We start from the raw sequence: 27,273 nt of genomic DNA, 5'->3' as shown, positions 1-27,273 counted from the left end.
TCACAAGGCATGATATTAATAATGGACTTCACATCGGACAAGTCAATAGAATATCTGTAATTGAGATCATATCGACTATATTTTACTGGGATTTTCATCGACTTGCATCTCTCGATATCTTGGTTTTTTTTGGTTTTTTATCCGTTAGTAGCTGACATCTGTCATGAAAATCGTGATAACGGGAAGAAGTCCATTAATATTGAATCAAATGAGACAGATTGGAGAAGCAGGGACGTAGCTATCGAGAAATGGGAAATAAACACAATTGGGGAAAATTGAAACTGACTGATGTTTAAGAATATACAGTTTCATTGATTTTAGATCAGTATATTTAATGAACTTTTTGTTTTTTTAAGACACTGAAGATATTGCAAGGTCTCTGTTGCCTGTTCGTTCATATCAATATAATAGGGCTCGTATGAAAACAAAGCACAAGTTCGCTGAGAGATTCTTCTCAAAGGTATGCCAATAAACTGTTGGAACATTCTCACTAGTTTATCTTCAGTGTAAAATATATCAAAATATGAAAAAAAAGTACATCACCCCTTTTGAAGTCATTGATAATTGTTGATGTTTTAACAGTAAAACTGAAGAATTGATACAGTGATATTCTATATAATGACCATATGGTCCAAACCGGGCACTGGATCCAAACAAACCATTGCTCGTTCGATATGTAATAATAGATACAGAAGTATAATCATGAGTGTACGCAGAGCTATCAGTATTTCGAGATAACTCGCCCCTTTTAAGATACATACATGTATCACACGACATTGTATAAATGTTGCATCACGGACACAGAGTAGAACAGTTATAAGGTATTTCGGTATTGCCCGGTTATTGCCGATACACCCCTGGGTCGGTTGGCTGATATATATATATATTTATAGAGGACCAATACACATATACCATATTTAAAAGCATACACAATGCTAACAAATCTACACCTCGTCATATGCTGCTTTTCAACAAAACCTGATTCCAATGTTGTAGCAGGTCAAATACTTGGGATTGAGACACTTAAAAGTAAGATCATATACATGTACCTATAAACATGGAAACATAAACAGGTTTCCGAACGGTGTTACAGATTAAATATGATGATATTATAAAATTATTACCTGATAAAGGTAATGACGTTTGACCGCCATTAACATGATTTCCGAACTCTGATAAAGGTAATGACGTTTGACCGCCATTAACATGATTTCCGAACTCTCTAACTTCATAAAGCCGATGACTTTGACCGCCATTGACAAAATTGCCGAACTCTTACTTCATAACGCTGATGACTTTTGGTCGCCATTGGCATCATTTGAACTCTTACTTCCTACTTAGGTCATTTTGTCATATCAATGTGTACATATACATTATATATGTCTGTATTTCTTACCACTAGTGGTTACTAAGGAGAAGACTTAGATAGGCTATGCCTGATGTCTAATCCTTTTGACTTTCCTTCCATGTCAATAAAATGTGTTGAAATTGAAATTGAACTCTTACTTCATAAAGCTGATGACTTTTGACCGCATTGGTATGATTGACGAACTCTTACCTCATAAAAGTGATGACCCCCACTCGAGCGATGTCATCACTGACGATCTGCCAGGTTGACGACACCAAATGTTTCTGTTCCGATGTTAAGTCATCCATGTACACGGGATAAGGGACGTCCGAGTCGGCCCTTACGGTTGTATTTGGTGTCAAATAAATATCTCTCATCGTTTCTTTTGACCGTCGGTCAGACACCACACAGCCCATCCTTGTGATCCCCTGCCTGACGTTTTATACTGGTGAGGTCACAACTTACACAAACTCAGATACATTGTATATGATTTCACCGATAACATGTAAATTGTCCGTCAGAAACACACTTGTACAAACTTTCCTTCAGCCATACTGTGAATTCCTGACAATGATTGTGAACACAACGTGCGAATCACGCCGGGCTTCTGTCGATGTTTAGAGTTCTGACGCTGACACTGAACTGCTGTAGTTATAGGCTAACGGCTAATATAAATAGCGCTCTCAATTGTATCGGCATACTTACAAACATCATGAAGGAATGTTATAATTTTCTAGAGAAGACTGCCACCAAAATTAAACTGACTACTTCATTACCTGTTTTAAGAATGTTCCACCTTTTCACAAGTCGCCAGCAGAATTGAAATTGTAATTTCCATATGGCGATTGGTTTGAAAACTGCATGTATGGCCATAACAGGATTTTGAAAATAAAAGTGCGAGTATTCTGAAAAAATCAAACTAATATGCATATGCTTATCGTTTCCTCTAAACAGATACACACACTCGGGAAATAGTCGTAATTCATATCGATTCAAATGACAGTGTTGGAGGGGGGGGGGGGGGGGGGGATATTAGAAGGGCGGGGAACGTGATGAAAGGATAGCACATACAGCTTTGAGTTTGGATAATATATACAATCAAGATACCTAGACAAACAAAACCTATGTACAAATTGTCGTCATTACCCAAGAACATTACGACATATGATATACCTGTCACTTGCTTCCGTTGAATTAACTGCGAACAATTAACAGTTTGTTGGTGTGTCGACTGAAGGACACTCCCACTTATCCCTGTTTGGTCACTTATCGTGAACAGGTGGCGGTTGACAAATGATAATCACGTGTTAACTGTTTATCTACGTTCGATTCGAATACAGAGATCGAATAGGTATCATTTATTATGCAAAATGGAAAAATGTAGGTTGCTTCCTAAATATCAATATCTATCTGGTTAATCACATTTAAATCGAAATGGACATTAAGCCTCATTTGTTTTAGAGCCAAAAAATAAATGCTTAGAATTAGATATTTGCAAAATACAGGACAATAAACAGCTTCAAAATATTCTGTACCGATTGTCATTATCAAAATGAAAGTGTCTTATTGTGTGTTTCTGTATAACAATCCTTCGAAAAAGACTTTTTTTAACCTCACTCAGCTTTGCCCAATAAGCGGTTGAATCTCGAACTACTATTAGGTGTTATTTGGCGGTGTTTCGCCCTTGAGCACGATGTCCAACATGTAGAAACTGTGTCTTCGGCATCAAACAATATGTGAATGAAATCTCTTGTATATGTTAAGCTTCCTAGTACCTTATCAAGAGTCGCCATATTGTATCTATTTTTCACACGATTAAAAAAAATCAATGTTAACCATCCCCCGATCAACAATTGAAAAGAAAAGGTTATTTTAGGGGAGAAAATGTTAAAAAGAAATGACAATAAATAGTTTTGACAAAAGTCGGAAATTAATTGGAAGAACTGCATTCCATATGTACCTGTAGCGAGTAAGGTAAGAAAGTCTAAACAGATTTAAAATGTTAAATGAAACATCAATGCCAGAATGGCTGAGATAAAGTAATTATTTACGGATTGTTAGCGCACCAAGCAATGTGTAGTTGCCCCAATGTAAATACACATCGATGCAGGTACAGAAAAAAAGCAATCCTTATATTTACACTCGATAACCACATAATTTCATAAAACATTTCAAAAATAAATGACCTTATAAACATCGTTTGAACAGTGGTGAGTTTAAAAGAACATCGAAATCATACCGGAAGCACTAGGTGGCGCTGGTGGTGGTGTTAATTTCGACGACAGTTAACAAAATATCTAGAAAAGAAAATATCAAAGCACTGGGTTTTTTGTTATTAATATATATTTGTAATTTGTGATAGGTTGATCAGTTTCAATTAATCAGAGCTACACTCTGTAGTAACGAGTAACACGTAGTAACGATACCGGACGTTTGGGTCTCGAGAGGCCAACCTGGTCGTCAGACACTAACAGTGACCTTCCACTTTCCTCATTTTTCTGTATTATTTTCCGGTTCAGTCCGGCTGATGTAGAAAATTCGAGCTTGGACCATGATCGTTTTTGTTCTTCAGTTTATCTTTATTTTCATTACTGTCAGAATTGTTTAACATTATTCTCTTAAATACGCGTACTCTTTAACATTTTATATGTAGTAACTTATAATCTATTTTTCAAGCGCTGTTGATTTTTAGACAAGACGTTTTCATTACATTTGTCTCTAGTTTACTTGCGCAAGCCTGATCACCACGCGTAAACATCGATAATATCACACATTAGGTTTGTTTAGCTTCATATAGGGACACTGCAGCGTAAATAATATATAGTAATGGTAGTAATTAATGACTCTCCGATTGACAACGTGTAGCTGTACAGGAATGGCGCCCATTTTACAATAACATAAAGGATAACTACATTGTACATGTATGTTACTTGTACAGAATGACCTACATATACTAAAAAAAGGACATTTCACGGAGAATAAAAAGAGAACTAATGAGGATCACGAGTTACAATATTTACTACAATTAACTGTTCGCAAAGATTTTTGTTTTTTAAATGGTCATAAAAATCCAAAACCCGAAACCCCTCCCTTCTTATGGACGATATCAAACTGTTGTAGAAGATATCACAATAAATGAGAATTTGACAAAAACATAAATGATAACAATTTAACCTACTAAAAAAAACTAAATCGAAATACGGGAAGCGAATGTAAAGAAGTCGACACAATTTCGGAAATCCGAATACCTGAAACCATTGACTGTATATGACGACTGGGAACTTCGTACATGTATGTATATAAAATGATTTTATCTGACTTAAAATGTAGTCAACTAATCATAGGCAGTGATATAATGTATCACGAAAAGACGTAATAGTGCTTAATCAATTAAATTGTTTGTGACCCTGGTTGGTATAATACTATCAATTTAATATTCTATTTCTTTGAAGGCGCTCACTCTTCGAGAACACATGATCTTATTCTCCTTGTTCATGCAAATCTATATATATATATATATGTTTATATGTAGCCCTTGTTTAATTGATTTATGTCCGTACTCGTTTGTGTGCTCCGTTGACATCACTCGGTTTTCTTTTCTTTGAAACACATTTGAACTCGTCTACATGTCAAGCTGTTTTGTTAATATTTTGTTCTCATTTCATCTATAGATGTCCGTATTCAGTTGTTATTGTATAGCGCCTCATGTAGGGCCTGGCCAACTTGTTAAATGTTATGAATCGTGTCGATCTTTTAATTACTTGTGTAAATCAAGCATTACTATCAGCGATGTACCTATTACATGTAGATTGTTTCATCTCTACACATGTCCCTGCTCATTTGAGGATTCGGCGATCTTCATGTTTTTCTCGAGGAGCCATTGACGTGGAGCCCGTTTTGGTTTACCATACAATAACGCATGGAGAACAGATGAGCAGTATTAAATTCGAGTGTATACCATATCAATGCTACAATGTCTTTGCTGAGTGGCCCTCATCAGTTTATTTCTAGCACTATCAATTACAGTGTTGCATTGTGAGGTCTTAGATTGAAAATGATTTTTTGTCAATTTTACGGTAACAGCTTTCCTGATGACGTCATCACTCACTTTTGCTATTTCTATGAAATATGAGTGGGATCGTATTTTGCCCTTTCCGGCTGTTGAATACGATGTTCAAAGTGAGAAAATCGTGTCAATTTTGTTCACAATTGAAAAATTAATTACAACACTGGCCGCCGGTCGAAAATTTTGTTTTTCAGATCAGAATCAAGACTGAAAGATCACAAGTGTGGACCAAATCAAATCAAATCAAAGCTTTGTATTCCTCTGATAAGAGATTACAAAATAAAGAGCAAAATGAACATTTGTGGATAATTACTACATCAAAGTTACTGGTCTCAATTCAAGACTGCCTTTTACTGTCTCTCTAATACTAGAAACAGTTTACTTTACACATTAACAGTTCATTTGTAGAATGAGATGGCAGCCTTCTTTAAATAGTCAGTGCCATCTTGAATAAAGTCAACATAATGGGCACGAGTTGAAAAGTGCGACTGGAAGTCTTCCCATCGTTTCCCTAATAGTAACCTCAAAAAATGTTCATGTGAGATATTGTCCAAGTATGTACCGACATCCGTTCCATATTCCTCGATAACACTGGTCATGAAAGCTATTCGATGGTCTAGGGTGGCACTACATTTTGTCACAAAATGTAATCTAGGGTCTATATAATACTCGTTACAAATGTTACATAGACACTCGTCCCATGTGGGCACTGTTGTTAACATTTTTGTAACATACCAATCTAATTAAAATTAGACTTGTAATGTCCACTCCTCTACGATGCACTTCAATATTGAAGTGTATCGTAGAGTATCGTAGAGGAGTGGAAATTACAAGTCTAATTTTAATTAGATTGGTATCATACCTGGTGGATTTACAAGGTATGGTCCAAAGTAAATATGGAGCACGGTATGTATCATGAATATCCATGTATCTCAAAAAGTCAGCATTTGCGTCGAGTCTTTCTTTCAATGAAATATTTTCTGTATTGCCTTTTGATGTTTTTATAATTCTCTTAAAGGACTGTTTTGTCGGAAATTCCACATATCGCAAATAGCTCAAAAGATACTTGTGTAAGCAATATTTCGACAATATTTTCCAGATGTCAGGAATGAAACCCAGCTGATGTTTTGTCTGTTTTTCTATGAACTGATACAGACTCTACATATGAAATTCGAGAACGATCCGTCCAGTCCTTCTCATGAAATAGCAATAACAAATTTTCATTGCAAACCTCCAAGATGGCTACCTGACAACCGCATTTTTCTGATAAGTCCAAAAATCCAAAAAAGGCATATGAGGACCAAGAGCAACCTTCATAGGAAATTTGAGAGAGATCCATCCAGTACTTCCCAAGGAATACCGATAACACACTTTCATTGACAAAAAGATTTTTGCATATCAGCCTTTTATCAACTTTAATATCAAAGGGACACAACAAAAAGGCAGCAAGGGAACCGGTATATAAAACGTGAGAAAGATCCATGCAGTTTAAGAAAAAACGATAACGATTGTTTAAGAACGGATGACAGACGCGGAGTACTGGTAACTGTACTTTACGTACTAAAATTTAGCGCGAAACCAAATTAAAGGAGATTACCGGAAAGATGAATTAGGGCACCAACAATGATTACTATATATATCAATGTTGATAAACTACAATTAGCGCATGCTCCCAGCGCGAAAAGCTCTGAAATAAGATTACCGCTAAAATAAATACATTTGCAGTAATTTGAACAACATACCATCTGATAAAACCGACCACGTTTTGAAGTGAAGCATTCTTCTGCGTAAAAAAAGAAGAAATTAATCTCCAAAGCCGGAACACCTCGGGGTCTTTCACTGAGTAATGTTCAGGGGGATACTTATCAGATAATTTCAGATATTCTGATCAAACACTGACCATAGTATTTTACATATATAGTACAAGTGTAGATTGTCATCACTGCTGAATCCATGTCTAGCTAGCATCGGAATTTAGATCAGCTTCCTGACATGGAGATGCTGGTTTAAAGCACGGCTAAATTGTGTTTTAGCCTTCACCAAATTTTTAATGTACAAGATATGTAGAGGATATTGAATGGTTTCCCGTTTAATATAACATATATTTCACTCGTATGACAGAATATATCGATATTCTGTCATACTGTCATTTTATATGCTTAAAAACAAAATTAAAATCATCGAAAAAGCGCGGGAAGCAGTAACATAATTCATGACGTTATCTCTTTGTGACGTTACTCCACGTCAACTTGATGTCGCCATTTTAAAAGGACTAATCAACGCGTTTTCTGCAGTTATCGAGAATCTTTACATGAATAGCTAACGTTAAGTGAGTATTTTGTCAAAACTAGTCTGAATATTTCAGAAATACAGCAAAACAACCAATTTATCTATCTTCACTTCGATTGGAAAAAATCGACAAGTTTCAATGAGGGTAAATACATAGGTTCGCTCTGATTGGTCAAAAACGAAAAACTTATATATATAAGTTTTATTAGTTTGATGAATTTCTATATTTCACTTGCAAAAATGCAATAAAACCTTTTACGAGTAACCCGAGGCGGTTTTATTGCGTCTATTGAAGGTGGGTGATGCGACAACCTCAGCGGAGAACCGCGCTATCGAAGCAGTTCGTGTCGACAGTTTTACGTCAGGCTTTGGACGACAATGCTCAAGAGCTATATCTAGGTCCTTAATCTTCAAAGATTCAAGAACTTGAGACGTACCCGGTGGCAGTATTGGACCGATTCCTCGAACCCGTTGTCTCGTTACCATTTCGAGAATCTAACAATAGTTTCTTGGAGCAAGACATAGTCAAAATTTTCGACTGATTTAAATATGTTGTCAACAAATTCGCAACGTATTTCACGGATTGTTTCTCTCAAAAAATGTGTATTTTTTGCTATTAATTAATTCCCAAATTATTTTTCAGGTATTGACCTCTTAATGACCGAAGGAAATGCATCCGACATATACACAACGTATGATAAGCGGCTAGCATACCGTATTATAAAAGTAGATTTCAAATTGACCTTACAATTATTGTCAGGCACAAACAATCCTTGGTGACTGGTGAACCATTCATTAGAATATTTTTTACAGAAGTTAATTCGTTACATCTTTTACTGTTTTATTCCATTCGATATGTTTACGTTATGACCCCATTTCCAGTAGGATGTAAAATGAAAATATCTTTTGCAGACTTCTGGAACCATATTGGAGCTTTCAATTTGTGTGAGCAATCTGTCAGATCGGGGAAGATGACGTAACAGCTTATGATTTTACGAAATGCTACATCTTAAAACTGAGGGTGCAGAAAAAGCAATCTGTTCGGTTTTTGAGGTCATGTGTCCTTTTGAGAAGACACAAACAAACACATTCATTTGAACACCTGCTATCGCAGTGAAGTGTTCGATTAAAGAGCCTGGAAAAAATGTATACTTATATCAGAACCGTCTCAGATATCCTAATGTATATAGAAATGAGTGTACAGATAACTATATATCCATGATAAACTTCGGAGCTAAGTAAACAACATAAAAAAATGAAAAAGAATAGTTCTTCTTGGCAACTACAAATACTGCCTTTACCTAACTTGTGGCTTATATACTCCCTTGTCAATTATACTACTTTGGTAATTAAAGTCATGACCATGAAACACCCATCTATCAATTATGATGTCTACGCTGACATTACCATAACGCTGAATTGATGAAGATTAATTAGGATGTTATCATAAAACATTTTAATGTGTAAAAAAAATAAAAAGCGATCCAGACATGATAACAAACCATATTTCAAACTCAAAATCGATGAAACGGGAGCAAAATAATAAGGTCGGTGCTCCGGAAGTATAAGCGTCTTCTGCTTCATCGACGACACCCGCTATACAAATCTAGGTCACGGCGACACCCGCTATACAAATCTAGGTCACGGCGACACCCGCTATACAAATCTAGGTCACGGCGACACCCGCTATACAAATCTAGGTCACGGCGACACCCGCTATACAAATCTAGATCACGACGACACCCCGCTATACAAATCTAGGTCACGACGGCACCCGCTATACAAATCTAGGTCACGACGGCACACGCTATACAAATATAGGTCACGAAGTCACCCGCTATACAAATCTAGGTCACGACGACACCCTCTATACAAATCTAGATCACGGCGACACCCCCTATACAAATCTAGGTCACGACGACACCCGCTATACAAATCTAGATCACGGCGACACCCCCTATACAAATTCAGGTCACGAAGGCACCCGCTATACAAATCTAGGTCACGACGGCACACGCTATACAAATCTAGGTCACGAAGTCACCTGCTATACAAATCTAGGTCACGACGACACCCGCTATACAAATCTAGGTCACGACGACACCCGCTATACAGATCTAGACCAAATCCGGGTTAAATCACAATATCAAATAAAAGGATGATGATAACGGAACCACTTGGCATTTCAACAAGCATCAAACACGTCTGACTTCATATTACACAGGGATAGTTTGGTTCGTTTTGCATTGTTTCACGTCCAATCAACAGACGACGGTAGTATCGTATTTGTATCATTATGATATAGCAAAACTGATGTTATAGTGCGACCTTACTGAAGCATACTGTCGAAGATATCCAACTGGACACCTGACCATGTTACATTATACTGACAAAAAGCAACCAGACGTCCCTTTCCCTTAAAAAGAGATTTGAGTAGAAGACACTTCCATTTTTATAAACTCTGGTATGTCTCGGCCAGGGAACATAACCCTAAGCCTTCCTCACAAGGAAGAACGCTCAACTGAAGTCCAAAAGTAAAGCAGTGTCAAGGGAGATATTAGGGAGAACAAATGTTGTTCAGCAAGAAGAGAAAAGATAAGATCCAAATTTGACAAGATCAAAGCAGGGGGGGGGGGGGGGGGGGGGGGGGGGTGTAGCATGTACATTTCTTACACCCTGTCTGCAGGACCGTCGTACAAGAAATAGGATATTTACAAATGAGATCACGATGTCACACATAAAACGTTTTCACGATCTAAGTTCCATTTATTAATTGCATGTGCATTATGGTTTACAGTTACCAAATACGGGGGAGGGGACGAAATATGTAAGATGGGATTAACAGTACTATTTTACTGTTCGCATTTTTTGTTCTCTGTGTTACACAGATAGATGTATAGAACATTTATATATTCGTCTGAAATGTAAAGTAATCATTGGTCAATACAGTTCTACAACTGAATGCCACGCACCGACAACAATTGTCTCAGGTTTAATAAAGCTTATCTTAATATCTTTCCTAAAAAAAATCAATAAAGATATGAATGTTCTGTTGATTTATTCGTGTCAAAATAAGATAAACAATTGTTTTGGAAATATTCCCTGTTATCATAGTCATATGCATTTACATTTATCATCTTTTGAACTTATTGATAAAAATACGTTCTAAATTAAAAAAGAACTATGTGTACAAAATGAGATTTATCAGTTTGGTACATTTTATCACGAAAAGTGATTTAAAACTATGTTTGCGAGTACCGAGACTTGACGATTGTTCACTGTTCGGTGATCGGACGAATGAGTCACCTGTCAAAACATCATGAATGTTCGTCCCAATAACACTCATTTACAGCAGGCACTCTGAGGGATGGGTTTAACCCATTCCTTTCCTAGCCAGTGTAATGTATATAGGGATACTCATCGAAATATCATTTACACAAACAAATGTAAGCAGAGACATTTTACTATTTCAGTCCAGTGAAGATGACTGCCTCACAGAGAGTCGGTGTTGATCATCAGTACTGCTGTCAAAACCAGGATTAAAAGTTGAGGATGATATGATGGTAGTTACATCCATTTTCGGCTATCACACCTCACCTCTGGTGAGTAAACCAGGCGTGAACAATTACACATATAACTACAGCTGTATTAATGTCCATGTATTCCGAAACTTGAAGGATATCCGACATCTTCGACGGGACTGAAAGCAGCAGAACGTACTCCGGGTAAAGATGCCATTGGTAAGGTGCAGCGTCATGGAGTCTTCTTGTGGCCCAAATTGCTATGAACACTAGGAACACTTTCCAAGCTTCAGTTAGAAAGTAGTCGTGAAATAATGCCTCCATCACACGTATCTATTGATAAATGGGGAAAAAATGATGGAAATGCTTCAAAATCGTCGTGTGTAATAAATTTTCTTGCATAAACTGAAACAAATAACAAAATCAGATCTAATTTACGTATGCTTTCTTGCTGAAGGTTTATATTTTTATTTGGTGGTAGAGTTTTGCACTCCTAATTGTCTGATTGAAAATCGCTACAAACATCTAACGTCTGGTAGGAAATTATCTACATCTGATGTCTGATTGAAAAACGCTACAAACATCTAAGGTCCGGTATAACATTGTATAATTTGATTTTAAATTGTTGGATATCAACATAGACCATACGTAAACTAAATCACTGTGACCGCAGTTGGCAGTTATTGAGATTTCCCCCCCAAATTTAAGATTCAAAACCTATAATAAGTTTTTAGCAGAAAAAGTAGCAATATTATGTTTGTGTGTGGATGTATGTATGTATGTATGTATGTATGTATGTATGTATGTATGTATGTATGTAGTGACCTTTATACGTAAACACCATCCCTTAAACTATGTCTGCTGTATCCTTATATCAGAAAATAAACATACAAATAAATTAATTAGTAAATAAAACTTCCCGAATGTAACACTGTTAAAGAATACATATATACATAATACTGAAATGCTATTTTTAGCACCAGAAAATCCATGTCAGCGAAGTTTATACATCATATTTGTCTGAGTAATTGTCCTGCTCAATGTTGTATAACGACGTGTTTCATTTAATACACATGTGATAATTACATCAGACGGACATCTTGTTTTCAGATATACTAATTTAATTTGTTATTACTATCCATTAGATATGATAAATATATGGAAATATCATGTCTGAATTCCATTTTCTCATGTTCTCATTCTTACAGTAAATATTATAAATGATGTATATTTATTACAAGACAGGGACTCATGACACAGAGAGTTAACGCCTTCTTATTCCCGTGACTTACATGCAATAAAGATAATGTAATGAAATAATAACTATAGTTAATAAATACTATCGATGTATAGATTTATATTGTCATTCGATAGAATCGTCGAATCACGAAAGTACATCTATAATATGCAGAATAAGCAAGCAAGGGATAAAAAAAAAGAAAATAGTTGTATTTTTATCGACAAACAAACTTCATACTTTACCTGAATTCATGTGTTCCTGTCCGATGAAAAATACACGACTGATTAATCTTTAATCGGTTCACAATATCTATGGTTTCCCCTGCAGTAATGGAAATTTTGATGTTTTCTAAATATAGACATGATCGAATTCAGTGTAATAATTCAGAGTGATAATTCCGAATGATAATTCAGAATGATAATTCAGAGTGATAATTCAGAGTGATAATTCAAAGTGATAATTTAGAGTGATTATTCAGAGTGATATTTCAGAGTGATCAGTGATAATTCAGAGTGATATTTCAGAGTGATAATTCAGAGTGGTAAGTGATAATTCAGAGTGATAATTCAGAGTGATAATTCAGAGTGATAAGTGATAATTCAGAGTGATAATTCAGAGTGGTAATTCAGAGTGATAATTCAGAGCGATAAGTGATAATTCAGAGTGATAATTCAGAGTGATAATTCAGAGTGGTAATTCAGAGTGGTAAGTGATAATTCAGAGCGATAAGTGATAATTCAGAGTGATAATTCAGAGTGATAATTCAGAGTGATAAGTGATAATTCAGAGTGATAATTCAGAGTGATAAGTGATAATTCAGAGTGATCATTCAGAGTGGTAAGTGATAATTCAGAGCGATAAGTGATAATTCAGAGTGATAAGTGATAATTCAGAGTGATAAGTGATAATTCAGAGTGATAAGTGATAATTCAGATGATAATTCATAGTGATAATTCAGAGTGATAAGTGATAATTCAGAGTGATAATTCAGAGTGATAAGTGATAATTCAGAGTGATACTTCAGAGTGATAATTCAGAGTGATAAGTGATAATTCAGAGTGATAATTCAGAGTGGTAAGTGATAATTCAGAGTGGTAAGTGATAATTCAGAGCGATAATTCAGAGTGGTAAGTGATAATTCAGAGTGATAAGTGATAATTCAGAGTGATAATTCAGAGTGGTAAGTGATAATTCAGAGTGATAAGTGATAATTCAGAGTGATAATTCAGAGTGATAATTCAGAGTGATAAGTGATAATTCAGAGTGATAATTCAGAGTGATAATTCAGAGTGATAATTCAGAGTGATAAGTGATAATTCAGAGTGATAATTCAGAGTGATTAGTGATAATTTAGAGTGATAATTCAGAGTGATAATTCAGAGTGATAATCAGGTATATTCAGAGTGATAAGTGATAATTCAGAGTGATATTCAGAGTGTAAGTGATAATGAGTATAAGTGATAATTCAAGTGATAAAGTGATAATTCAGAGTGATATAGAGTGTCAGAGTGATAATTCAGAGTGATAGTGATATTCAGAGTGATAAGTGATAATTACAGAGTGATAATTCAGTGTCAGTGATAGATTAAGTGATAATTCAGAGTGATAATTCAGAGTGAATAATTCAGAGTGATAAGTGATAATTCAGAGTGATAATTCAGAGTGAATTCAGAGTTGATATTCAGAGTGATAAGGATAATTCGAGTGATCAGAGTGATAATTCAGAGTGATAATTCAGAGTGATAAGTGATAATTCAGAGTGATAATTCAGAGTGGTAAGTGATAATTCAGAGTGGTAAGTGATAATTCAGAGCGTATAATTCAGAGATAAGTGATATTCAGAGTGAATTCAGAGTGATAATTCAGAGTGATATTCAGAGTGAATAGAGTGATAATGATCAGAGTGATAATTCAGAGTGGTAAGTGATAATTCAGAGTGGTAAGTGATAATTCAGAGTGATAAGTGATAATTCAGAGTGATAATTCAGAGTGATAAGTGATAATTCAGAGTGTAATGAGTGAAGTGATAATTCAGAGTGATAATTCAGAGTGATAAGTGATAATTCAGAGTGATAATTCAGAGTGATCAGTGATAATTCAGAGTGATAATTCAGAGTTATATTTCAGAGTGATAATTCAGAGTGATATTTCAGAGTGATAAGTGATAATTCAGAGTGATAATTCAGAGTGGTAAGTGATAATTCAGAGTGGTAAGTGATAATTCAGAGCGATAAGTGATAATTCAGAGTGATAATTCAGAGTGATAAGTGATAATTCAGAGTGATAATTCAGAGTTATATTTCAGAGTGATAAGTGATAATTCAGAGTGATATTTCAGAGTGATAAGTGATAATTCAGAGTGATAATTCAGAGTGGTAAGCAATAATTGATAGTAACATTCAGAGTGATAATTCAAAGTGATAATTCAGAGTGATAATTCAGAGTGGTAAGTGATAATTCAGAGTGATAAGTGATAATTCAGAGTGGTAAGTCATAATTCAGAGTGATAATTCAGAGTGATATTTCAGGGTGATAAGTGATAATTCAGAGTGATAATTCAGAGTGGTAAGTGATAATTCAGAGTGATAAGTGATAATTCAGAGTGGTAATTTCAGAGTGATAATTCAGAGTGATAATTCAGAGCGATAAGTGATAATTCAGAGTGATATTTCAGAGTGATAATTCAGAGTGATATTTCAGAGTGATAAGTGATAATTCAGAGTGATAATTCAGAGTGGTAAGTGATAATTCAGAGTGGTAAGTGATAATTCAGAGCGATAAGTGATAATTCAGAGTGATAATTCAGAGTGATAAGTGATAATTCAGAGTGATAATTCAGAGTTATATTTCAGAGTGATAAGTGATAATTCAGAGTGATATTTCAGAGTGATAAGTGATAATTCAGAGTGATAATTCAGAGTGGTAAGCAATAATTGATAGTAACATTCAGAGTGATAATTCAAAGTGATAATTCAGAGTGATAATTCAGAGTGGTAAGTGATAATTCAGAGTGATAAGTGATAATTCAGAGTTTTCGATTCCACTTCCCAGTCACTGAACAAAATGCATTAAAAGAGGGCGACTGGTCCTACAGATTAACACGGGAGAAATACTAAGTACCATGCGTTCCGGAAGGATAAGTATGAAACACCCGCCATATAAATAAATATCGATATATGACGAGGAACCTATGTCGCCACGAGTGTCAAAACATGCCGATATTATGTTTAATCTTTCGTTAACTATTTAAATGGGGGGGAATCAAGATCAATTTTGTGTGTGTTTTTTTATTTCCTCGTAGCGAAGTCGGGGAGAGGATAACGTTCCGTTTGCACGTACATGTTTGCGTATATATATATATATGTTCGAATATTCGCCTTTTTTCGAGCGACGTCATTTCTCCCAGATTTCAATCAAATTTCATACTTTGGTCGATTATGAGTTTCCTGAACGAGTCCATGTTCACGGTGCCAAGGTCAAGGACAAGGTCACCCTTCCTATTTACCGAAAATCTTGCAACTTCATTTAAACCGGATTTCAATCGAACTTCAGACATTCTTAATTTGAGGATACCTCGAACGAGGTTGTTTTTCACAGTGTCAAGGACAAGGTCACTGTTACTATTTATAGAAAAGCATCGTCAGCTCTCTTGAGACTTCATTATTCAATGCATTTCAATCAAACTTCATATATTGGCCAAGCATAAGAATTCAATACATCGAAGAGGCTCGTATTTCAGGGTGCCAAAGTTAAGGGCAAGATCACTACTATGTATAGAAATTCTTTGTTAGTATTCCAGTGACTATGATTTTCTATACAGATCTTTATAAAACTTCATATATAATGGTCAAGCATGAGAATACCTCTTACCAGTTCATATTTCAGGGTTACAAGGATATTTCAACTGGCATACTAGGCATGCGATGCATCGTTTTCATTTCCGTTAAAACTTTCCGTTCACAAAAATAGTGAATGCTACGACACTTTGATAATAAACGCCAAAGGTATCAATATAACCATCTCATGAATAAGCACTTTACCAGTTTTATCGACTCATAAAGAATATTGCCTTTTGGAAACTCATAAAAATCACCTATTAATCTCATGTTTCTGTTAACGTCAGTATGAGGTTCTATCGCTTTATAGTGATTCTCGAAACTTTCCAAGACATTTGTGAAGTCTTCTACGTCGTTGATGGTATCAAGAATGCCTGGTGGATAACGATACTTTCCGTGTGTATATATCTAAATTCTCTTTTATGAGCTATTCACTTATTTGACTTTTGGGTAATCTACCATCAGATCGGGTATGTCAGAAAGATCTTGGTGAGGTTTGAGTGACACTTCCTATGTTGACATTATTTGATGTAGTGTTACCTGTGTTGCTATGTCTTGTGTATTCATCGGTTCTGCTTGCATTTATACTCTGAAATTCTTCAAATTTACGACCATTCAATAACACATTAAATTGCATATCCTTGGAAGTAGTTAATGAGCTTTCCATCCACCTCAAGGTAGACTCTTCCCATGATCCCCAGGGAGTCCACGGAGAAGCCGTATCCTTGACTACTATCACAAACGTCAGAGACCTCCGAATGTGATACAGGTATAGAGTGTATTCAAAAGTAACAGACAAAACACAGTGGGAAAAGTAATGTTATTGTTGCAAGTTTCAGTCAGACATAATTGTTAGCATGTACATTGTATGTACAATGGATAAGTGAATGTTCCGTTTATCGATATCACACAATAGTCAGATACCAATATGCATTTAATAAAATATGGCAATGAAGGAAATCACAAACCGCAATACGTATTGTCTCCTATCTAATAAATATATATGATTCTGTGTGTGATAGAAAGTCAGTTGTTTATAAGATTTAAAAAAAGGAGGGGGGGGGGGGGGGGGGGGGATCCAAATAATTAATATCAATGTATCCGTATTGTTAGTATTTGTCTCTTGCCAATGAAGTGGATTATTATCATTCAACTAAGAAGAAGTCATTAATCTATCTATCCAGTACCGTAAAACTATTTTTGTGTTTCTTGTTTTTTTAAATTTTCACATTTATTCCCTGTACCTAGGCAGGTACAGGGAATAAATGTGAAAAGTTTTTAAAATGTTATGGAAATGATGTAGCCTCCTCATTTCAATCTTTCCAAATAATTCAGTAGTTATCTAATGTTAATCGTAATCCTACCACAATTAAGGGGATATGTTATCTGCGGGATACATCTGGCTCAACAAATTATAACTGAGCATACCGCGTATCATTGTATATAACTTAGGTATATATAATTAAAGAAAATATATAGTGTCGACCTACTATGAGGAACAAAGCCCTATTTTATTACCTATTGGGAATTGATTTAAAAAACTTGTTTTAATTTGTTAATTAACAAAAACAATACAATCACAATAAAATATAGAAACAAGAATAATTGTAAAAAAAATGAATATGTTTTAGAAAAAATCTTATCTGTGTTTTGATTTTCAGTATTGAGTATCGTATCCTCAGCCTTAAACTTACTCCTTCATAAACCATTCTAGGACAGTTAAAGGGAGACAACCTCCATCCACTCAATGATTATCTTCGTCTATTTACTAGTTAGTGTTGATTTGTTAAGAAGAACGCGTCTAATCCATTTGAAATACACCCCTTGAATAAAGCGGTTTACAAAATCGTTGTCTTCACATATGGGGACAATGACGAGTGGGTATGATATGTAATTTCCTAACTTGTGCCCTTTTGGTTTTAAAGTGTGGGTACTATGATGTGTTTTTCCCTAATTAGTGTCCTTTTGGTTTTAAAGTGTGGTTATTATGATGTGTTTTGCCCTAATTTGTGCCCTTTTGGTTTAAAGTGTGGGTACTATGATGTGTTTTGCCCTAATTTGTACCCTTTTGGTTTAAAGTGTGGGTACTATGATGTGTTTTGTCATAATTAGTTTCCTTTTGGTTTTAAAGCGTGGGTACTATAATGTGTTTTGTCATAATTAGTGTCCTTCTGGTTTTAAAGTGTGGTTACCATGATGTGTTTTGTCATAATTTGTGCCCTTTTGTTTAAAATGTGGGTACTATGATATGTTTTATCCTACATATATTGTAGTTAGTGTCCTTTTCGTTTTAAAGCGTGGGTACTATGATGTGTTTTTCCCTAATTAGTGTCCTTTTCGTTTTAAAGCGTGGGTACTATGATGTGTTTTTCCCTAATTAGTGTCCTTTTGGTTTTAAAGTGTGGGTACTATGATGTGTTTTTCCCTAATTAGTGTCCTTTTGGTTTTAAAGTGTGGGTACTATGATGTGTTTTTCACTAATTTGTGTCCTTTTGGTTTTAAAGTGTGGGTACTATGATGTGTTTTGCCCTAATTTGTGCCCTTTTGGTTTTAAAGTGTGGGTACTATGATGTGTTTGTCCCTAATTAGTGTCCTTTTGGTTTTAAAGTGTGGTACTATGATGTGTTTTTCCCTAATTTGTGTCCTTTTGGTTTTAAAGTGTGGTACTATGATGTGTTTTTTCCCTAATTTGTGTCCTTTTGGTTTTAAAGCTGTGGGTACTATGATGTGTTTTTCCCTAATTGTGTCCTTTTGGTTTTAAAGTGTGGTACTATGAGTGTGTTGTCTCCCCTAATTGTGTTCCTTTTGGTTTTAAAGTGTGGTTACTATGATGTGTTTTTCCCTAATTTGTGCCCTTTTGGTTTAAAATGTGGGTACTATGATATGTTTTATCCTACATATATTGTAATTAGTGTCCTTTTGGTTTTAAAGTGTGGGTACTATGATGTGTTTTTCCCTAATTTGTGTCCTTTTGGTTTAAAAATGTGGGTACTATGATATGTTTTATCCTACATATATTGTAATTAGTGTCCTTTTGGTTTTAAAGTGTGGGTACTATAATGTGTTTTTCCCTAATTAGTGTCCTTTTGGTTTTAAAGCGTGGGTACTATGATATGTTTTATCCTACATATATTGTAATTAGTGTCCTTTTGGTTTTAAAGCGTGGGTACTATGAGGTATGTAAAGAGCTGTTTCTATTATGACGTACGTGTATCCGATCATCAGATCATATTCTTTTTGTAATTGAAAAAACAACATTGTAGTGACATGCAAGGTATTAACGTAATATAACATTTATGTTTTGCGTTTGTATGTATGTCCAGTACTCCTTCTGTATTCTATTTTCTCGCTTTTCTTTCCTTCTTTTTGTTAATGGTCCCCATTCGAAATAACGACCAATGTCAAAAACATGACTGAAATATAAGACACACGTACAGATTATTCAGTTTATTGTAGTAAATGTGGCATGGCAAAATGAATGCCCGCGTATACGTGAGGATAAAAGACCGTCTGACCCAAGACTCATTCTGCAGGGGACAAGGAGATTGTTTTGTATCTGAAAAAAGTCATATATTTTTTGTACTGGAGTCTAATATGGACATTTGTTTATTCTGATGAAGACTTGGTCAAGCATTGGGTTCACTTCGAACAGAGTTGTCTGTACCTAAGGAAGCATCATGTAATTTGTCTGAAAACTGCTGGAAAAAGCACAGGTTACACATTAAATCGGAGGTGATGTCGATAGCCATAGATTCTCTTATATCCTCGTGGCCAGACTCACTGGAGCCGACTATATATACATGTGTATATACTCAATTAAATGGAGTGCTTATTATGTCAATTGTACTAAAGGGACTATCACGGCTGTGTCTGGAACTCTCCGCTGCTTCATATTTGATTGACATTTATGAAAAGTCCTATTCGTGTCCATTATATTAAAACAGAGAACAAGAGAGCATCACCGTCAAAACCAGTTACGTTTTAATACTATTTTAGCTTCAGGCACTCACATTCTGATGAACAAGATGGCATGCTTTCAACGTATATGTGATATTAATACTTTAGCAATTCGGTAAAGCAAGACAAATAGTAGTCCACAACACAGGAAATCTAACGTTGTTATTTTGTCCCCATTAAGCTTCCAAGACATCAAAGCAGATTATCATTTTATTACTGAATAGCCTGTGGTTAATGTAAAGTATCCGTTAAACATAAGTACAGGTTGGAGCCGCTACTGAGGAGTTTGTATAATGGGGCACGTTTCTTACAGCAACAAAGTCAACAAAAACGCTTCAGCACATGTTAAGCACGAACATTTTCGAGTGGCTTTCGCGAAACGTCCATGCATTTAGGAATCTCACATACTCTACACAACTTTCTATTATGACACAGTATTTTGTCTCTTATCCACAAATAGGAGTTAAGCTATCACCATTTATCCCTCCAGTTAAATATTAATATTACATAGTACCTTCAAAAAATCAAACGAAAACTTAGAGTATATCAATATTATGATTTCAGGATAAATGTTGTTGATATTTAATCAACAATTTCCTGATGGTGCATCTTTGTTATATTTATGTATAAAACATAGGTTTGGTGAAGATGTGAGAGACCATCACGTACTCGTGGACTTTTCTTCTTTCACTCCTACTCCTCACTCCCACCTTCCACAAACATTTTCTCTGTGTCAGTATTACACATATGGAAATCATTCTCGTTCCAGCGGCTCATCCACTTCTGTGCTTATGGCAATGCAAAACTGGGCCATGTAGTAAAAACTCAGCACAATAAATTCAGAAAAAGGCACGTAGGATTTCCATTTGTCGGTCGCTATAATGAAGTCAGAAAACATGAAAAACAGCATTCCGAGACAACCAAACAAGGCTGAGTATGTTTGTGTGTGTTCATAGCGCGCCTGTGCTCTCCATCCTACAATGAATATCATCACAAAGTAGCATAACACAATCGCCTGCATTACATAGCTGTTGATAGCATCAGATATAAAGCAGAAGGATGCCACACCAGCAAGGACATACAATGACTTTATTCTACTCTCGGGAACTTTGCTAGGCCCAAAAGCCAGCAGGTAACAGCCATGCGCTATCATGAAGGCCAACATGCCTGGTATGAAGAGAGCGTATCTCGATACTAAACAAGCGTCGCCAACGCTCGATATTAACAAACCTAGCATGACGAACTTCGAATAATAGTCCTTTGGGAATATATCTGATGGTTGGACACCGGCATTCTGTCGTACGAAAAATGCAAGACTCCAGATTGGAAGTGCTTTGAAGAATGCAGCTGAGAAGGTGACGGGAGGATAGTTCCAGAATGGAAGATATGTCAGATAGTAAAACGCCAGCAGTCCATAAAATGGAAATAACTTGGTATTCTTCATCCGCCTGACTAGCTCTTCCTTAAAGGATTCCATGGCGTCTTTATCTGGAAACGAATTCAAAATATCAGCACAGCATAACCATTATCATTAAAACAGTACTATTCTAAATAACAAAAAGGACCGTATTACATGTAGAAACCATCTTCCATGACTTAAGTACTGTTTCATTATGGTCGACTTACAGTAGATAAAATATGCTAATTCAACTGGTGTCGTCTACATACGTTGTATATCGTCAAACGCAAGAAATGTTGACATACAGAATGCAATAGAGATTTACATAGAACATTGTAACAGGAAAGTGTACACGGAGGTGTAACATCGCGGACACTGACCCTTGTATTTACCAATTATCTTACTGCTGACGGCTCCAAATTATCATACAAAACGGTATCCGTTACGTACAATTACTGTACATACTTACACTACGTTTAAGTTGATCAGCTCTTCATCAACTTATATTATCATTATAATGGTGTGTACTGTAACCCGTTGATGGTGTACTACGTTTCATGTAAAAAGAATTGTCTATAATGTATTATAACGACCGTGATGTAGTCTGTGTTACATGTGACGGAAAACAAAATTTCTTTAACCGGATGTTAGAAAAGTCGGCACTAACCACTGCTGGCCGACATGTTGGTGTCCCTGTACCTGTACTTGTGTGGAACTGTCACTGTTGGACATCACCTATCATATGTTACAGGTGTACACTTACCACTGCTGGCCGACATGTTGGTGTCCCTGTACATGTACTTGTGTGGGACAGTCACTGTTGGACACCACCTATCATATGTTACAGGTGTACACTTACCACTGCTGGCCGACATGTTGGTGTCCCTGTACTTGTGTGGGACAGTCACTGTTGGACATCACCTATCATATGTTACAGGTGTACACTTACCACTGCTGGCCGACATGTTGGTGACCCTGTACCTGTATTTGTGTGGGACAGTCACTGTTGGACATCACCTATCATATGTTACAGGTGTACACTTACCATTGCTGGCCGACATGTGGTCCGTTGGACATCACCTATCATATGTTACAGGTGTACACTTACCACTGCTGGCCGACATGTTGGTGTACATGTACTTGTGTGGGACAGTCACTGTTGGACATCACCTATCATATGTTACAGGTGTACACTTACCACTGCTGGCCGACATGTTGGTGTCCCTGTACCTGTACTTGTGTGGGACAGTCACTGTTGGACATCACCTATCATATGTTACAGGTGTACACTTACCACTGCTGGCCGACATGTTGGTGCCCCTGTACCTGTACTTGTGTAGGACAGTCACTGTTGGACATCACCTATCATATGTTACAGGTGTACACTTACCACTATGGCCGACATGTTGGTGTACCTGTACTTGTGTGGGACAGTCACTGTTGGACATCACCTATCATATGTTACAGGTGTACACTTACCACTGCTGGCCGACATGTTGGTGTCCCTGTACCTGTACTTGTGTGGGACAGTCACTGTTGGACATCACCTATCATATGTTACAGGTGTACACTTACCATTGCTGGCCGACATGTTGGTGTCCCTGTACATATACTTGTGTGGGACAGTCACTGTTGGACATCACCTATCATATGTTACAGGTGTACACTTACCACTGCTGGCCGACATGTTGGTGTCCCTGTACATGTACTTGTGTGGGACAGTCACTGTTGGACATCACCTATCATATGTTACAGGTGTACACTTACCTGCGGTGGGAGCTTTATCGGGTATATGTAAATAAAGACAACACACTTGGCTAGGTTTATATCTATATGGCTAGAATGTTTACTGTATCGCTCATCTCGTGCTTTCTGGGCAAGTGTGAACATGATAGATGTTATCATATATTTGTCAGTGAGACTTATTAACTATATTTCACGATTGTGGACTTTGATTAAAAGAGGGAAGAAATTTGTGCAACTGACGGTTTCAGTGTAATCACTTTAATTATCTGCATTGCATTTAAATGAACTACGTTGTAATTACAGACAATTTACACGAGAAAGAACTACATTGAGGTTTTCGTATGATGAACTGAATAGTGTCTATCGTATAATGTACGTGTACATATGATAACTTTTATATAAGTGACTGTTTTGGATTTTTTGTAGATGTTGTTTAACTACGTTTCTACCATTATAGGTGGGTGTTATTCAACTCTTAAAACATGATATAATCATTGCAACGGTTGAATAACAAACAGTTTATACCACGCGTGTAATAAACTCTAAATGCGTTTTGATTGGTTTACATGGTGACCTTTGACCGGGACTGTTTCTTAATCACGTGATTCCATGCGTTTTCATTGGCTAACAGGTCTCGCATAGCAAACTCTTTCACTTTATCTTATTACTAGAGACTCCATCCCCTCAATCGCTCATTTGAAGTTAAAATTATGAGAAATTTATATCAAATTAAAGTCTGAAGATTTCGCTACCTGATGTATTACGTTATTGAACAGGTTTAATGGCATGTAAGAGAACACAGTTGCTTTAAAGACAATGTAAGAGAATCCTGCGTCATTCTCTTTTTAGTAGGAGTGCATATTTTTGATTTTCCAAAACCCAAGACCCTAATCTTTATTCTCGTATATAGAGGATATCCATTCCATATGTTATTTACACAGAGAAACAGCTACAAACCTAACAAACACATTTTTCAGGGACTTGTTTCAGGTGACACAGCAGCCGATACGCTAAATTAGTTATGTGAGACTTAACACTTGAAGGCCGTTTCACGATGTTGTGGGAATTACGACACACACAAAAATAGTTCGCTGTTTTATGATAATTTATTGTTAAATAAATATAAATCAATTGATTGCTCTGAAAAAAAGAATAACTTGCTAAATTTTCATGATCAGCAATGAATTGTAATATATGCACATATTTCCGAAATTATTAGTTTTGCATATCAATTAACGGTATTCCATTCTCGGACCGTTGTGTAAACGTGTTGACAGTTGAATAAACATATTAATGAGATCATAAACTCTGACCCGAACTACTTTTCTAACTAGGTGTTTTGTGCTACGTTATCTTTTGTTGACATCATCAGGTGACATTAATACCAACTGCTTCTGAATATGTTGCGTTCTCCTCACCCGTTGCAAAATATTTATGATCCATTTAACGACTTGTCCAACAAGCATTACCTCGGCTATTTGGATATTTATGACTTCATTGCATCAGAGATAAACACTAAACTTGTCGGTGACTTGAACAAATTTTAGACTCCTTTCAAAATGTTCTCGGGGAGGGGGGGGGGGGGGGGGGCAGATATTCTAATCATTTATAATAAACATCACATGTAATAACAGGCCAGTCACACAGAAACGTCCCAGACCAAGGGTCTTGAAGATCTAAATTCAAACCAAGCGTAACAAGACAATTTGGTATTTATTTGTTTGCTAATGTTGATAAGATAAACAATGTCTTATTTCTTAAGAAGATATATCAATTGAGATTAATGAGATATCTTTTATGGAATATATTAGATAGAAAAGTATAACATATAAGCTTATTGTATATATTAAAAATCTTACTCAATCTAATGAATATTTGATGTACGCTTAAAGTCGATTAGTACAAGAATGCACTATCTTACACTGTATTACAGTAGCTTAAAACTGGCACTGCCAATTTGCTCCAATTCGAAAGGTCAATAAAATGTCAGCTAGCTGTAATCCTACATGGTATCATTTATTGGATAAGAGATTAACAAGTCAACTTGTGTTAGAGAGATGTGATATCCTCCATTACACATGGAAAATGGTACCAGTTTACCATTACATTCTGACATTACATTCTTGATTTACATGGCTGTGGTATATCAGCTTGCTTCTAAATAAATCGAAATGACATCATTACCACAGTGTGGACGAGTCTACTTAAACTAGTTAGATAATAAGGCTACCAAATTCTGATCGGTCCGATGTAGCATAGTACTGACCAGACACCGATACCCCTGATGGTACCAATATAACAACATTGTACACACTATAATGATCGATAGGAGACAAGAATCCACACACAAACCGATTCCCTGTCTGACTGTACATCACACAACTTACCGTGGACAGGGGATCCAGCAATTCCTTTCCCCGGGATGTCGGGGGTTTTGGTTAATACTGAGCTCCCCTTACTCGGATATATTTTGTAAGCCAACCACATTAGAGTCAGTGTTTTCGTTTCTGTATCCGCTCTTACTCTGCAGGTGGAAAAAAACGTACGACTATCGATTATCTGCAGAATTTTACCAAAGCTGCTTGTGTGCTGCCATGATTTCTCCCGCGTATAAGCATGAATCATGCATGTGCTTTACCGTTCTAGTGTTCAAAAGACAACCCGAGTAATCCCCGGAAAGGATTTATAGATATGTCAGATATACTTAATATAAGACTAAATACATGTATCCCCTTATGATAGTGTAGAATATTCGATGTAACTAAAAACGAAAACTGTGTAGTGTTATATTATAACGTCGTGGAAGAAGACCTAAAGTAGCTTTGGTTTCCATCACTATAATATTACAAAGGAAATCAGTCACACCGAGGGATGACATCATTATAATATTACAAAGGAAATCAGTCACACTGAGTGACATCACTATAATATTACAAAGGAAATCAGTCACACCGAGGAACGACATCACTATAATATTACAAAGGAAATCGGTCACACTGAGTGACATCATCACTATAATATTACAAAGGAAATCAGTCACACTGAGTGACATCACTATAATATTACAAAGGAAATCAGTCACACCGGGGGACGACATCACTATAATATTACAAAGGAAATCAGTCACACCGGGGGACGACATCACTATAATATTACAAAGGAAATCAGTCACACTGAGTGACATCATCACTATAATATTACAAAGGAAATCAGTCACACTGAGTGACATCACTATAATATTACAAAGGAAATCAGTCACACCGATGGACGACATCACTATAATATTACAAAGGAAATCAGTCACACCGAGTGACATCATCACTGTAATATTACAAAGGAAATCAGTCACACCGGGGACGACATCACTATAATATTACAAAGGAAATCAGTCACACCGGGGACGACATCACTATAATATTACAAAGGAAATCAGTCACACCGGGGGACGACATCACTATAATATTACAAAGGAAATCAGTCACACCGAGGGACGACATCAATATAATATTACAAAGGAAATGAGTTACACCGAGGGACGACATCACTATAATATTACAAAGGAAATCAGTCACACCGAGGGACGACATCACTATAATATTACAAAGGAAATCAGTCACACCGAGGGACGATATCACTATAATATTACAAAGGAAATCAGTCACACCGAGGGACGACATCACTATAATATTACAAAGGAAATCAGTCACACCGGGGGACGACATCACTATAATATTACAAAGGAAATCAGTCACACCGGGGGACGACATCACTATAATATTACAAAGGAAATCAGTCACACTGAGTGACATCATCACTATAATATTACAAAGGAAATCAGTCACACTGAGTGACATCATCACTATAATATATT

At 36.1% G+C, this 27,273-nt stretch overlaps 2 protein-coding genes across 6 annotated transcripts in view; both read right to left on the bottom strand.

Annotated features, from left to right (window-relative positions):
* The window catches only part of LOC117324027 (neuroglobin-like), a 43,837-nt gene extending 41,613 nt beyond the window's left edge, over nt 1-2,224 (bottom strand). Inside the window, exon 1 of the mRNA XM_033879628.1 lies at nt 1,559-2,224. Within this exon, the coding sequence (XP_033735519.1) occupies nt 1,559-1,764 (206 nt within the window). The 5' untranslated portion in view covers nt 1,765-2,224. The remainder of the gene's footprint in view (nt 1-1,558) is intronic.
* An 18,036-nt stretch (nt 2,225-20,260) lies between these two features.
* LOC117324026 (lysoplasmalogenase-like protein TMEM86A) lies at nt 20,261-25,911 on the bottom strand. 5 transcript variants are annotated; one of them, XM_033879624.1, is made up of 2 exons: nt 25,790-25,911; nt 20,261-21,745 (listed from the first exon to the last, which is right to left on the bottom strand). In XM_033879624.1, the coding sequence occupies exons 1-2, from the start codon at nt 25,887-25,889 to the stop codon at nt 21,012-21,014; spliced, it is 834 nt and encodes a 277-aa protein (XP_033735515.1). In that variant the 5' UTR covers nt 25,890-25,911; the 3' UTR covers nt 20,261-21,011. The 5 variants fall into 5 exon arrangements, with proteins under 5 accessions (XP_033735515.1, XP_033735518.1, XP_033735517.1 ...); XM_033879627.1 differs by lacking the exon at nt 25,790-25,911 and adding an exon at nt 23,328-23,347; XM_033879626.1 differs by lacking the exon at nt 25,790-25,911 and adding an exon at nt 22,855-23,280.
* Between the last annotated feature and the right edge of the window lie 1,362 nt (nt 25,912-27,273).

This window comes from Pecten maximus, chromosome 3 (assembly GCF_902652985.1).
Source record: "Pecten maximus chromosome 3, xPecMax1.1, whole genome shotgun sequence".
Classification (NCBI taxonomy): domain Eukaryota; kingdom Metazoa; phylum Mollusca; class Bivalvia; order Pectinida; family Pectinidae; genus Pecten; species Pecten maximus.
The sequence above is the reverse complement of the archived record's forward strand: the minus strand, read 5'-3'. Positions and strand labels throughout refer to the sequence as shown.